General features: G+C 35.8%; 2 protein-coding genes across 2 annotated transcripts; one reads left to right on the top strand and one right to left on the bottom strand.

Moving 5' to 3' along the window:
• The first annotated feature begins 2,286 nt into the window (after window positions 1-2,286).
• Window positions 2,287-8,090, top strand: LOC131151712 (gibberellin 2-beta-dioxygenase 6-like). The gene is made up of 3 exons (XM_058103092.1): window positions 2,287-2,737; window positions 5,153-5,555; window positions 7,002-8,090. Exons 1-3 carry the CDS (start codon window positions 2,358-2,360, stop codon window positions 7,269-7,271), a joined length of 1,053 nt encoding a protein of 350 aa, XP_057959075.1. The 5' UTR covers window positions 2,287-2,357; the 3' UTR covers window positions 7,272-8,090.
• Window positions 7,564-12,525, bottom strand: LOC131151711 (alkaline/neutral invertase A, mitochondrial). The gene is made up of 6 exons (XM_058103091.1): window positions 11,438-12,525; window positions 10,566-10,731; window positions 9,914-10,125; window positions 8,659-9,152; window positions 8,465-8,513; window positions 7,564-8,229 (listed from the first exon to the last, which is right to left on the bottom strand). Exons 1-6 carry the CDS (start codon window positions 12,224-12,226, stop codon window positions 7,903-7,905), a joined length of 2,037 nt encoding a protein of 678 aa, XP_057959074.1. The 5' UTR covers window positions 12,227-12,525; the 3' UTR covers window positions 7,564-7,902.
• Between the last annotated feature and the right edge of the window lie 3,157 nt (window positions 12,526-15,682).

Raw genomic sequence — 15,682 nt, 5'->3', positions numbered from 1 at the left:
TTGCTCTTGACTTTTCATGGAATCAGCCAGGATAATGTTCTTTAAGTCCGTTATGGTTTCCACTTCACTTTCATGTGTGTAATCTGAATAATTAACCTGTTCAAGTATTTAGGCACACACATAAGTAACATGTAGTTTGTCATAATCAAAACCAAGGATCGAACTCAAAAAGTCAACAGTTGTTGCATGCTTGTACTGGAACGCCATCTATATGGCTGATGCAGATTTGTGAATTACATGCTAGTAGTTGACTAGGTCTTACATGATGAATCAAATGATTATTTTTTTATTCATGCTATCTGGTTGGCTGATCTCATGACTCCATAAGACTTGATTTAAATTACAATTTCACAAGTCTTATGTAGTTTTAGAGTGGTGACCGTGGGGATCTTAGTATTTTAATCTTAAGTGGTTACTCAGCCTATTGCACGCACATGTCTGAATATTTATAAATCACGTGTGATGAAACTATCATTTGCATGTTGATTTAAATAGTTAATATAAGCCTTTGCATGCTAAATGAAAATGCTTTGAAGTTTATCGCATGCTGGTTGAATTTTTTGAATATCTTAAGAATGCATGCTAAATAGTTAGCTAGTGCATGTTGAATTTTAAATAGTTTGTGCTAAAATGAAAACATGCTCAATCTTCATTTCGATACTAAATAATTGAATAGGTTAGCATATGTTAAATTCAAAATGTTATATAAATTGAAAACATGTACACATTTTATTGTCTTAAGAGGGACTAGTTCATGGAAACCATTTGGTCCAACTCTTTGGGTTATGCACTTTCACTCAGGACCCAAATGGTAAAACATCATCCTTTTAATTAAGCGTCCTATGTCTTGATAATGGTCCATAAACTAGGACAAGTGCATGACATTGAGGTAGTTTTCATATTAAACCCCAATTGCATAATTTTTGAGTATAGCCTTGATTGGCTATCATATATTAAATTGAAATGCAATATGTCATGCTATGTGTTGAATAACTAATATTTGCTGCATGTTGAAATCCTTTAAAAGGATGAATATATGATGAATGCTCTTAAATGAACATCATCCTTAAACTAAATGCAAGTATGTATGCATGCATGCAAATATACAGGAGAGCTTAAGTCCCATTCTTAAAAAAAAATGAATAAAGTCTCCTACCCCATGAACTCATATGCATCATTGTTTTTTTTTTTTTTTTTTGAGTCTTGAAATCTTTCTTAATACCTTGAACATCTTATCCAGTCCTTCATTGAATTATACGTTGATATGGATTGTTCTTGACATGTACGAACACTTTTTAGAAATTAATTTCAATTTTCTGGTGCATGTGTATCCTATAAGATTGATTATATTGGTTGCTTGTTGAAAATTGCTTAATTTCTATCAAGTATAATTGCTTAAATGATTTAAAAATTTTTGCTTATACTGTTTTAACGAATTGTTCGCCTTTGATATCAATATAAGTTGATTAATTTTATCTGAGCTAGCTTTTATATCAAAAGGGGAGATTTTGTAAAATTTCATTTCTTATGTTCTTCCTACTCTAGGCTTAGGTAAGAAGGTTACCTTGGCCTGTATTTCTTTATGCCCACAATAAAATCTAAACTCATAACATCTAAGCGCGTACTCAAATGGAAAGGGGGAGTTTTTGAGTTAATTGAATTATTTAAAATTTTACATAGTTAGGCGACCTAATTGACTAACAATTTTTTAAGATATGAGTTTTTGTCTCACGTCTAAAAATTGAGTAGAGGATCTCAGAGACTTATATACGTGAATTGACAAATGAATTAATTGTTTACGTTCATCGAGGCTAAACATGTTCATGAGATCTCTCCTGATGCTAACAAGTGGCATCAAAGTTGTTAATTCGAATTGAGTTCGAGCATTACTAAATCTCTCTTAATACTAACAAGTGCTGTAGAAAATGTTAGTGCAAATTGTGCTCGATATGTGTAGAATAAATATTACAAAATAAGTATCCGTAAACCGACTAAGTGTGTAATAATAATAGAAAGGGGGGGGTATATGTGTAATATATAATAAAGAAGGTTGGTCGAGACTCGAGAAAGGTGGTGAAAAGTGGTTTATCATGAAATAGTTAGTCAAAAAGGGGAATAAAATAAAATGATTAGATTTAAATATCACATTAAATCACGAAAAACAGCAATTAAAAGTCAACGTTATCGTGCGACGGGCTAATTTGCTATTTTGTACTTCCATCCCATCTCTCTCTCTCTCTCCTCTGTATATATAAACCCCTTGCTAGTGAATATATATGTACCCATCTCTCCATCTCTCTCTCTCTCTCTCTTCTGAAAGCGCAGCACGTGCGTCATCAGATAACGGGCGGCCGGTAATGGTAGCGGCGGGACGGAAAGAAAAGATCGGACGGAGTGGGGATGAGGAGGTGCCGGTGGTGGACATGTCGTGGGGGAAGAGAGGGGAGGTGGCGAAGGAGATAGTGAAGGCGTGCGAGGAGTACGGGTTCTTCAAGGTGGTGAACCATGGAGTGCGGGCGGAGGTGATAGGGAGGATGGAGGAAGAGAGCTACCGGTTCTTCGGGAAGCCGGCGGGGGAGAAGCGGCAGGCGGGGCCGGCCAACCCCTGCGGCTACGGCAGCAAGAGCATCGGGTTGGGTGGGGATGTGGGAGAGGTGGAGTACCTCCTCCTCCACACTGACCTTCCCTCCATTTCCCACAGAGCCATTTCCATCTCCCACGACCCTACCAAATTTAGGTACGTACCTTCTCCCTCCTCCTCATAAATTATTAACCCTAGAGACCTCAACTCCAAGCTGTCGTCATGTTTGATGAAGGTTTGAATAATAAGTGAACTGATAAATTTGATTTCATTTTTTTCTGATATTCTCGTTGCATATATAATAGTAATTTGTCAACTCAAGAGTGGTTAATTACTTAGTGTTTTTCTTGGAGTAATGATAATGCATCTAGAATTTTTTTTTCTTCGTTTTCTATTTCTAATAATTCTCTTCCTTGGGGATCCATCCATAATGCATGTGAACATTGTTAATAATACTTTTTCAAAAGGTCTAAAGAACAGTACCATAGTAGTTAGAAACAAATATCAACAATAGTTAATCACATATTAATAATTTGGTTTTTCCCTTGCCCTAATTTTAGATAACTACGTTTATTTTCTCGCACGTGATAAATGGGCATATAATCTATATTATGATCCCGTGCAATACTTAAACTGCTTGCCTGAGGCCCCATATATAAGAGCCTTAATTAATTAGAGTTCTAATCTCCCTCCTTCTCTATTATTGATTACTAGTCTTATTTAAAACTAAAGTTAATACGTTTAGAATCTTAATTTAAATTAGTTTGGATGTTTCAACAACAACAACAACAAAACCAAACCTTAGTCCTACTAAGTGGGATCGGTTAAATGAATTTTTTTCCACCAATTTATGCGATTATAGACTATTTTTTTTTTTATAAATTCAAGGATACTAAACTCTTACTCACTATATTCTCCCAAGTTATTTTAAGTCTAAACCTACCCATTCTACTGCCCCCACAGTAACTAAGTCACTCTTCCTCACAGGTACACTATAAGACCTGCGTTGCAAGTGTCCATACCATCTGAGTCGTCTTTCCTTTATCTTATCTTTTATAAGATCTACACCTAACTATAATTTTATAACATGTTTTTTTCAAATCCATAATACAATTTCAAGTTACAGACATGAAATTATAAGTGCTTAATAGATAATATTGTATGCATTGATTATATTATGATATACCCACGTTGTGTTGAATACTGTTATCAGTATCATTCAGTATGAAGAATTTTCTGTAGTTATTAAAAATAACAAAATTACTATTACGTACAATAATTTTTCCTGATAAACTGTATTTTTAAAAATAATAAATTATACATAGATAAATGTCAACAGGGAAAGGGGGGACGGGGGTGGTGATCCAGTACATGTACTTGCACAGAAAATTGGTGTGTAGGTGCTTTGGGGTGGTGGGATCAGAATGACAAGTCAGATATAATAATTGAAGAAGGCATAGTCAAATCATAGATACTGGAAAAAGCAACTACGTTTCCTTTTAACCAATTCTGGTAACCCACCACAACAAAACTATCTAATGCTCCCCGTGAGCTTTTGCTGTGGCGAATTTTAAAATACATATTACAACAATATTTCAAAATCAAAATCAAAATCAAAATGGTGATTTTAAAAAAGCTAAGTTGTGCAATATCAACCTTCATGATACAGAGTGCATATGATAGGATCGGGAGGCTCACACTTGTATCTACTGAAATCTTGCCACATGTTCTTATGTCATGATGAGACATCGAGCATTTTTCTTAAAATTTCAAAATTTTTAAGAATTTTTCTTGAAATTTCAGTTGTTGCTGATACATTTACTTGGTTCTTTCTTTCATAATTTGAGTTCGGAAAATCTTTGAGATTTAGAAGGAAAAAAAAACACACACACACACACATAGAAATTTTTTTTATATTTTATTAAAAAAAAGTTTGATAAAAACAAATTTTAAGAATGATATATGACATTTTGAAATTTTAGAAAAGATTTATAGCCAATTTTTATAGGTATATTAATAATTTATCTAGATCTTTTGAAAAATATATAATAAAAAATTATATCAAAATTTATTTAAATTCACTCAAATTCAAATTTAATGCTCGAAAATTATGCTTTGGATAAGTTATATTCTTATACTTTATTTGCATCTAATTTTACAACTAAAATTAAATTATTAATACAAAATAGAGGTAATATTGACACTTAAATAATATTTATTCTATTAAATATTTTTTAATATATTTTAAAAATAAACATAAAGTGCCAACGGACACCTTCCTATTATGAATTATTCATAATTTAGGGAAAATATTTCTTATTTTGAACCCACAAATTTTGGTTTTATAAATATTTTTTAAAATTTGCATTATGATTTCTACACTATATGAGGGGAGTTATTTTTATCAATGGAATTATAATTGTAAAGAATTTTTTTTATAATTATGGAAAATTCGTGATATTTAGAGAATTTGGAGGTGTTTTTTAAAATTTAAATTTAATTTAATTATTTATTACTAATTAATAACTAGAATTAAGAAGTAGTTGATGATGTGGCGACGTGTGGTGACAGCTGTGCGGTGAGTGGGTACATAGAGGCGGTTAGGGAGCTGGCATGTGAGCTATTAGATCTGATGGCAGAGGGGCTGTGGGTTACTGACACGTCAGTCTTCAGCCGGCTCATCTCCGCCGTTGATAGCGATTCCTTGTTCAGGCTCAATCACTACCCCACTTCTCCCATGGGCGGCAGCAACGGCTGGGACGCTGACATGTCACCTCCCACCTGTCATCGTGCCAGCAACAGCAGCAGCAGTAGCAGCAGGATTGGGTTCGGAGAGCATTCTGACCCTCAGATCTTGACCATCCTCAGATCCAACGACGTGGGCGGCCTCCAAATCTCTGTTGGTGATGGGGTGTGGGTCCCTGTCCCACCCGACCCCACCTCCTTCTATGTCAATGTGGGAGACGTCTTACAGGTTCCTTCTCTCTCTCTCTCCCTCTCTCTCTCTCTCTCGCCACTCTTGACGTGATTGACAGGAACCGGAGAAATGAAATGAAATGGCTTGGAATCACTGCTGTGCAGAACTGATCAGACGGATCAGACGTGCCTCATGCTTATCATGATGATGATCAGGTCATCAGTTGGTGGGCCTCGCACTTCAGTTCCCGGCCAATACTATATAATTATATATTATGACTTGAGCGTGCATTCGAGGTGAATCGGCTTAACTGTTCATAAAATTCAACTCGATATAAATTAATATTATATATATATATTTATAATATTAAATATATTCATAAAATATATATTGTATGACATATATAATACAAAAATAATAAAATTAAAAAGTTTGATTACACTCAAAATTCAACGAGAATACAATTATTGAGGTCCAACTTAGTTCGTTAAAATACTCAAGTAACTTAAACTTGATTAGAACTTTAGTATAATCAAATCAAATCAAATTAAATTAAAGAACGAATTAAATTCAAGTAATTTGCGCATAAATTTGACTAATATAAATAGATTCAAATTTATTTTTAAAAAAAATAATAAATTATGACATTTTTTAAGTAGAAGCAGAGATGAAAATGCTTCTATACGAAGTATTACATGATATTGAGGCATGACAATTCATTCATGTTGCAGTTTGCAAAATTTCAAAAAAAAAAATACTGTAAAGTTCATTTTGTGACTTTTAAGTTAAAGATGTTTGAATTTCAAGTTTCTTCCAAAGAGGTCATTTATGCTTACTTCAATGGCAAGAAAAATGGGTTTGAGAAAATATTTTAGTGGCTGTGGTTTAGTCAATGTTTTCAATAAGATAAAAAATTTAAGTGAAACTTATGTATTCTTCTTAGCTACTTTGTGGGCACAACTATTCAAATTTAAATGCTTTTGTATTCCTTCTATATTTTTAGATAATAAAAAAATGAATATATAAACTCGCATAGGCATAGAACGCTTGAATAATAAGCTTTCTTTAACACAACTCACTCATAAGTTCAAAACATTAGTCCTAAATGTTGCATTTAGGAGTATGAATTTCAGTCCTTCGATTTGGATTTGAATGTATTTGAATAAATTTTGATATAATTTTATGTTACATCTTATCCAAATTCAATACGAATCCAAATCCAAGACCTCTCAAAGTATAAGCTTAGTTTTTTATGCAAGTCATTTTATTTAAGCAGTATTTGGAGTATGAACATGAGACTTGGGTTTGAATTTGTACGAGTTTCTCATAAATCCTTGAATTTCTTATTTCCAAATGTAGAGCTAGTGTATTTGTGCTTTTAATTGGATAAGTCATCCTCCCTCTGTTTATTTTTCCTTCCTAATTTTACTTTCCTAGTTAAAGCCTTGTAGGGGAGAATGCAGCAATTTAAACTAATATACAAAAATTTTGTGCATTTTGAAGGCAATGACAAATGGGAGATTTGTGAGTGTGAGGCACAGGGTGCTGGCTAACTCATCACACAAGCCGAGAATGTCAATGGCCTACTTTGGGGCCCCTCCCCCCCACGCAAAGATCACATGTCCTCCAGAGCTGGTCACTCCCCAGAGACCCTCCCGTTACAGGCCCTTCACTTGGGAAGAGTACAAGAAGGCTATGTATTCTCTCAGGCTTGGGGACGACAGGCTTGACCTCTTCAAGAACTGCACAGATGATGAAGCTGCTTTGATGTAATTCAGATTCAAGCATGGCTGGTAAAAAGGGTTAGAGAAGTTAGTACTACAGTTTGCACCCCGTAAAAGGGGAATTTTGCTGTAATTCTTCCCAAGGGTTTTGTTCAGCAGGGATGAAATGGGTAAATCTCAATCATCAATGGGTAAATTTCTTTTCCAAGCTGAACTCCATTGTTTACACTTCACAGTGAACATGAAAATATGGAAAAACCAGGAAATATCGGTAATTCGAACCCACAAACGGAGTAAATATGAGGCGTGCAAAAAAGAAGAAAAGGCATATAGAAGTGTCATGCATGTAAATGGGTGATGATTTATTACATATACAATCAACTGTTCAAATCCAGAACTGTTACAATAGGTTGGAGGCCTTCCAAAAACATCAGCCCCTCTATTTCAATTCAGTCATCTACCCTAATCCATGGTACACTGATCAAGGTTTTTACAGTATTGTAATCTGTTAAACCTTTTTTACCTGGAAATGTCAGCAAAAAATCTGACATATACCAATGTGTATGTGTACAAGATCACCGCCTAGTTTGTCCACATGATGAAAATATGCTGTGTTATATAAATCAAATTGCCCTTTCCAGCCAATATGCTAATAAAGTCTTCAAAGGAGGGAATTGTGATCAAAAGAGCATTTGAGATCTTGCAGCGCCACGCGAGCACCTCTTCCGACCAGTTTTGCTTAGTGCACAGACACAGATCTCGAGGAGCTCATAGTCCTCTTCCCAGAACAACGAGGATGCCATTTCAGGGTTCTCCAAGAGCATCTTTGAGGTCAGGAAACCAGCAATTGTCCATGTTTGGAAAAGCCGGGATTGCTTGCCTATGAACCTCCCATTCCGTGTGTCATAATATTCAGGCCACTGATCCACCATTAGCCTTGCCTCAGCCAAAGCAACAGCTTTTCTTGCTAATTCGGGCTTCTTCATCTTTATGCAGGCCAACGTGAACTGAGAAATCAAGCAGTGAAGAAATATTAACAATTTAAAATAAAATGATTCAAAATAATTCAGACAAGATCAAAATCCACCCCATTAGATGGTATAGCTTGATTGTTTGACAAACTAAATCGTCAACAGATCTAATTTCGCTTATCCCAGTTTTAATCAAAACAGCTAGGCTAATGTAACTTTATTAATCCTTCCAGAAGCAGCCATAAAATTTGGAAAGCTCATAATCTAGTACCTGCCACAGAAGCGTTGGCCAAGATCCACCATTATGATATGACCATGGGCTGCAAGCAAAAAAAACAAATAAAAAACATTTGTTGGGAAAGGGAATACAAATAATGGATGAGAATTTGCAACACAGGTGGGATAACAGGTTTTATGAAGACCATAACAGTGCCAGGTAAGCACTGGAAATTAAAGAAAGCTCACGTATTCTTTGGGTCACTGCCAGTGATAATACGCCATTCTTCATTCTCTAAAGCGGGGTAAGATATCTTCATAGGCATTTGAGCCACAAGATCATCCCATTTGGCTTCAATAAGATTGAGAATACCCTCATTCTGTTTGGGGGTACCCAAAGAGGAAACAATGGCCCATAGATTTCCGAGGGTAAAAAATCTAAAATCCATATGTGCAGGCTGCAAATTACCAATAAGGTATCCACCCTTCTCTGGAATCCAATCAACTAGCCAGGCAGGAATTTGATCTGGATAAATATTGAACTTGTTAGTGGCATCAGTAGAGTATTCTTCAGTCTTGTAGCGATATATTTCGTTGATCTTCTTCATATCCACCCAGTAATATTCCCTGATATGAAATGACAATGCACTAAGTCTGTTGTTGATAGCCATCACCAAATTCTTTGTTCCACCATTGACAGTGAGCATCTCACGAGAGCAGCGTAAAGCAGAATAGAACAAGGCCTGTGCAATCAAATTTGTCAAGGAAACATCTATGGTTAGGCATAGGAACATTGAGATAAGGCAGAACTAGAAAGTAACACATACACAGAGGCCAGAGCTACAGAAACAAAGAGTTAGGAAGGGAAGACTGGGCATGCTTGTGTGGTTGACTAGCTCATATCGTTCACAAAGGCATCTAACATATAGGTCATAGTGAAGTTTTGAGGCTTTTGATCAGGGTCTTGGGGCTTGGACATGGTTCCTAATCTGCATACTTTTATGGGACATGGCTGCACTTGACTTGAGCACGCCTATTTGTGCATGACAGCACACCCGAGTGCTTTCTTACAACCAATCCCATTTATTTCTCTTACAAAGCATAAGATAAGAATAAAATTGATATTTCAATCATCTTTCCAATAAATATATGCTCCCCGGTCCACCCAATACCATGTCCCCACCTGCAAAAAGAGGCCAACTACCACATTGGGTTTCCAAATTTTCTATCAGCAGAAAATTTGAAGAACTCTTAAATATTTAACATTTAGATACAAGTTAAACACAATTTCTTCACGCCTACTCATATATCAAGCTTATCTTGACATGAATCAACAATCACAACTGGTAAACTGCAAAATTTATTTCACAATTGACTGGCGTGCCAATGTGTCAAGTTTTAGAAACACGTTCAATTTGTTGCAATCTTTATCTTTAGATGATATGATAAGTAAACAAACAATCCTACAAAACCCATTTAATCTAAGCAGCCAAGAAAAACTAACTTGGATTTCAAGGGGATGACCATGGATGCCCATCCGTCTATCAATCATGCAGGAACCATCAGTGACCAAAAGAGTAGGGAACATGTCAAAGCCATCAGTTAAGCACAAATTAAGGATCAGTCTTATGCCTGTCTGCACATCCACCCTCTCTTGCAACGCATAGTCGCCTGTTATCTTTCCGTAAGCTCTCAACAGAATGATCCACCATAACCCTGCAAATTAATCAGCACAATTGCTTCAAATTCCAAGTACCAGGCAGTGAAGCAGTTATATTATAAGTGATGACATTTTTTTTGCATGGTTGTTTGGGGGAAGGGAACGACAAAATCATAATGTTAGGCTGACAAGAAACATCAAGTATGCATGCAAATGTGAAATGTGCAATAACTAAAGAATGAAAATAGAGCAGCAAAAGTTGGTTCTGGAGTCGGTGATTTAAACTTGGTACATAGTTCGTTAATGAAGCCTTAACTCGGGCAAAAGAAGCAAAAGCTAAGGTCCTAAAACCATGAGGTCCGACAGCGCCAAATCTATCCATCTGGTGAGTCCCACACTCCTACCTATTTATGGGTTCATCCAGCAACATGTTGGCTCTAATTCACATCTAGTGCGGATTATTATGGGTTCATCCATATAAATACATATTCCTTACCCGAATCAACAGGGGCAACACGCCCAATGGCTGATTCACCAAAATCTGGATCCAAAACTTCCTCAACTGCTCCATTGCTTCCATCAAGAGGCACAGTTCTAACTTTGAAACTTGCCGGCATCAATCCTTGGCCAGGGCTATAGCAGTCCACAGTCTTCTCCCAACTCTAAACCATGAAAAAAAAATGGATTCATTTTAAGTTTCTTATGGAAACTAAAAAGCAACAAAAAACCATGTTGGTCATCCACAAATAGGCCACAAGATAGCTGCATAGTACGTCAAAGTAAAATACACTTGCCCATGATGATAAGGCAAGGAATTCTTTTGTTCACCACATAAAAAAGAATCATTTCCCCAGCACCCTTTGTACAAACAAATTAAGTGCATGATACATTTGACCAAATACTTACACTGATTAAAAAAGAAAAAAGAACTGTGTATGCCACAGTGCACTTGGGGAATGTTCGCCCCAAGGAACATCAATAATGTTGTGTGTTATTGTGTCATTCTATTTCAATGAGAGCATTGCAGAAAAAAGCAACCATCAACACAGATGCAAAAAAGTAGACCTGGGAGTCATTCTATTAATTCCTTAAAAGTGATAAGGCATCACTGCCTATGGTATTGAATCTGAATTTTATTAATGATCTATAGGTCTCATTCGTGATACTGACCAGGTTTGTAAAATCGAAGGCAATGGCACATTCAATCTTCACTGAACTACAGTCTAATTAAAAGCAAAAACTATTAACAAATAACCAGCACCATAGATGAAACCCAACCTATAAATTGTGAAGGGTGATTAATGAAGAAAATTTCTGCAATTAAATATAAAAAACTTAAATAAGATGAGGCTAAGAATAAGAATGCACCTGTAATTGCAAAGTGTGAAGGAGAAAATTCTTCACAATCTCTCCTTCTCCATTGAGCAAAAAAGCAAGCGCTGATGGGACAAAATCACGAATAAAAACCTGATCATAATTGAGCGGTAGCTTGTCCACCGGATCATTAGCTGCAATAGTCCCCACTGGGTTTCCGCAATAATTCACGATGGAACCTCGAAGCAAATTCCACGCTTCTCTCTCAATTTCAGACACCTCTCTCTCACGAGTCGATGCCTTTGCCTCTTTCAAACCCTTCAAATTATCAGTAAGCACATTGGAACCATTAACATCTGCCCTAGATTCTTCCTCTTTCCCTATACTGTGACCCTTCTCAATTTTCTCAATCACCAAAGGCTTAACATTCAAGCCCCCCTCAATGTAAATCCTCTCAAAGCCCTTCTCATTAACATGAGGCGCCTCAACCAAAGTTGAATGGTTCCTAATATCTGAAGCAACATTGACTATAACTGAAAGACGCCTACCTTTATCAACACAACACGAAGCCGGAAAAACCCTAGATCGGCCCCATCTCAAATCAGAGACACAAAAGGCTCTCTGATTCGGATCAATCACACATCTAGAACCTAAAACCCTAGAAGAACAACACTGGATTCGCCGACCATGGGCCGAATTTGAATGAAATTTCGACAAATTATCCACAATTGAATGATCGCATTTCCGGATTGGGAATCCGAAAATGAAGGGATTTCTACGGCTAATTAGAATTCTACAACAGGGTTTCATGGTGGTTATTCCAATACAACAGCTAGAATTCATAATTCTTGAGCTAGAACGAAAATATTCGATGAATTAGGGTTTTCTTAAATAATTATATAAGAATTCTGTAATATCCTGCTCTGTTTATCTTGAAAATTTGACGAACAGAGAGTAAATATACAACAGGAAAATCAAAAAACAAAATAGAAATCTAAGAATTGCGAACGGAAATGGAAAATGGAAATGGAATTGAATGATTTTACTTACAGTGACACAGAAGTTTATCTTACCAAACAATTTGAACGGAAAGAGAGAGAGAGAATGAAGATTTTATAGGCGGAGGAGGGGAAGGTTCGTAGGTGCCGAGGCAATGGTTTACTTTTATGAACTAGAGAACTCAATTTACCTTATTACCCCTTACTGGCGAAGGCATTAGATAATAGTCTCATTTTAAGGCAAAAATGTATTTACTCCATGTGATTATCATTTTCAACTCTCTGAAATTTTCAAATCAAAATTTTCAAAAGTTACGCCCACTAAATTTTCAATAAAAGTGTTTATCATTTTAGATATATTAATTTTTGCATGTTAACTAGACTTTTATTTTCATTATGAATTTCTAATCTATGAAAACTTTATATGAATTATATTAGTTATAGACATACACGACTTTTATGAACTATTGGTTGATTCAAAATAAAGTGCAAAAGAAACTCACATTTCCTGAGGTTTGGAAGAAAAAAATGCAAGAATTTACCTAAGGTTTTAAAAATTTTATTAGACTTCCTCAAAGTTTCAAAAATGTCACAAACATGTTCTAAGGTCTCACAAAAAGACACAAATATTTTCTCAAAATACTTGTTTTTTAGCAAAATATAATGGGATATTTTTTATCTTTTTGGTCAACCTAAAGAGAAGTTCCTAAAATTCTTGAAATCTAATAAGAGGTCTCTAAGATTTTTGAAATCTTTAATAAGACTTCTGTCTTTTTGGCAAACCTTAAAAGAAGTGAGTGTCTTTAGCCAAAAAATAAAACTAGTATGTAAGAAGAAGCAATTTTGCATAATTGTAAAAATATTTTTCAAAATTTAAAAGTCAAACTAATTCATAGAGAACTTTCACTTAGTAGTATACGATACATCATTTATAAAAACACACACACACACACACACACACACACACAATATATATATATATATATATATATATATATATATATATATATATATATATATATAACCATAAGCATTTTCAGATCACATCAGGCCAAACACAACTTTAGATGTTCAATAGAGTGGTAATTTAACATGGACGCAACATCCTTTCCTTTGGTAAGAGCTGAGATAAAAATAAGTGAAAGGGCCAAGGGCAATTTAGGCAGTTGGGCAAAAACAATTTGACCCGAGAGCAAAGATTGGTGAAATGTTGCGGAAGCGAGGGGTATAACAGTCCAAAGGGTTTGGCAATTCCGAAAAGACCAGATTTGCCGGTCGTAGATTCTCCGCTGAAATTTAAAAAACGTGTCCGAAACCGGAACCCAGCACAGCGCGCCGCCTTTTGTCGTTTTTCCAGTTGAAAAGCAAAAGAGTATGACACGTGGGCGCCTGCGATTGGCTTAAAGGCTTACAGAACCCCGCAAAAGTGGATCATGTACGGGAGAAGATAATTTCACGATGGAAAATATCGCGATATTTTCTACTTTTCAGAGAACGCTTGGCGTGGTGAAGGCGTTCAGAAAACGTGTTCTCGCCGTTTACTTCGTCGTATTCTGCCCGGCCCAGTTGGTATTTGGGCCGGAATTTCTACTCAGCAGTCTACGCTGAAATGGGCTAGCAAACGAAAAGCCCATTAAACTCCAACATAAGGCCCTACGCAGGGAAATGCAGAAACTCGTCGGCCCGTTACGTCATACGCCCACGTGGCAGTAGAGCAGGGGTGTAGTACCTGTGCTTCCTTCCTCTACTTGTCATATGAAATTTGTGCTTTGTTTTAGAATCATTTGAAATATGTTCGTTCTAAGTGATCAAATAATAAATCACACCATTAAAATGTTGATATAATAAATAGTAATATTTTAAAGTTAATTGGTGATATTGTTTATTATTGGCTCAATGATAGTTAACTAAGACGAATTAGTACAAAGCAATAACTCATAGTGATTGTTTGTTTAAAATATGTAAATAAGTGATAAAGAATCCTATAGTGTATTAGAAGTGATGCTAAGTAAGGGTGTAATTAGTTCAGTTTTTTTTTGTTATGGGTCAAACCCAAAATCGAATTGACTAAATTATCCTGCGAACCGACAGTTTGATTACGATTTTTATTTTTTTATTTTTAACCAATTTCCTCAACTACTTGAGAGTTGAGACTTGAGAGGATAGGGGAGGGAGGTAGAGCCGTAGAGGTCGTCGTCCGTCGACGGCAATGGTGCAACACAGTTGCGCTGCATAGCATCAACTTCAAGTGTCTAAGAGAGTGAGAGATTAAGAGTCGAGAGACGAACTGACAGAGAGTGACTGAGAGTCCGAGAGAGGCAGTCAAGCAGAGTCGCAAAGAGCACTCATATTCAAAGCAATGCGAGTATACTAAAAGTAAAACCCTGCCCCGAACGACTCCCCAACCCAAATTTATATATATGAACTATTATGTAATTATATTAATTTATATATATTTAATTTAAATCGATTTTTTAGTTTTTTCGGCTCGGTTATGTTTTTAAAATGAAACCAAAACCAAAAATTTATAATTTCAAAAGCCGAAACGGAAACTGAATACCGAAAAATTGAACCGTTTGTGATTTCAGTCCGATTTTTGATTTTTTGGTAAATTTTGTACACCCCTAGTTCTAAGGGTGAAGTAACAAGTGGGCAAAATTTTGATGAAACTTTTTTTTGTTATTTTTTATCCCAAATTGGTAGAATAGTTCCACATTAGAATAAAATGTTGTTTTAAATTTTTTATATTATTTGTCCCACATTGGAGAGGAGTGTTTTTTGGACTTGAGGTTGAAGCTATATAAAGGGCTCAACTCTTCATTTGTAAAACACGCCTCATAGTTGTACTTTGTCAAGAAGTAGTGGATTGATCGTTGGCACCCGAGGACGTAGGTAATTCTATACCGAACCTCTTTAAATTTCTTGTCTTGTTCTTTTTACGGCTTTATTATTAGTATTTGCATTGCTTTAGTTTCTTATATATTCAATAGCAATAGTTGTAATATTGGTGTTTGACACAAGTGGGATGCCCGACACAACAATTGGTATCAGAGCTAGGTTGAATAGTGTTGATACGGAAGTGTTCCTCTGTTAGGATCCTTAATTCTATGTTTGATGCTTAAGAAAGACCTTGTTTAAGCCAGTGCTCAGAGACCATTGCAGTTCAGCCGCTCCCTGGAGGTCGGTCTGGTCAAAGTAGAATTTCATAGGATAAAACAGAGTAAACACAGTAGGTATGTACTATTCATCCTAGGCCTTTTGCTTTGTTGGTTGTTATTGAATATATAGAAGATGGCAGAAA

The sequence above is a fragment of the Malania oleifera genome, chromosome 3 (assembly GCF_029873635.1).
Source record: "Malania oleifera isolate guangnan ecotype guangnan chromosome 3, ASM2987363v1, whole genome shotgun sequence".
Lineage (NCBI taxonomy): Eukaryota > Viridiplantae > Streptophyta > Magnoliopsida > Santalales > Ximeniaceae > Malania > Malania oleifera.
Note: the sequence above shows the minus strand (reverse complement) of the source record. Positions and strands in the feature narration are given on the sequence as shown.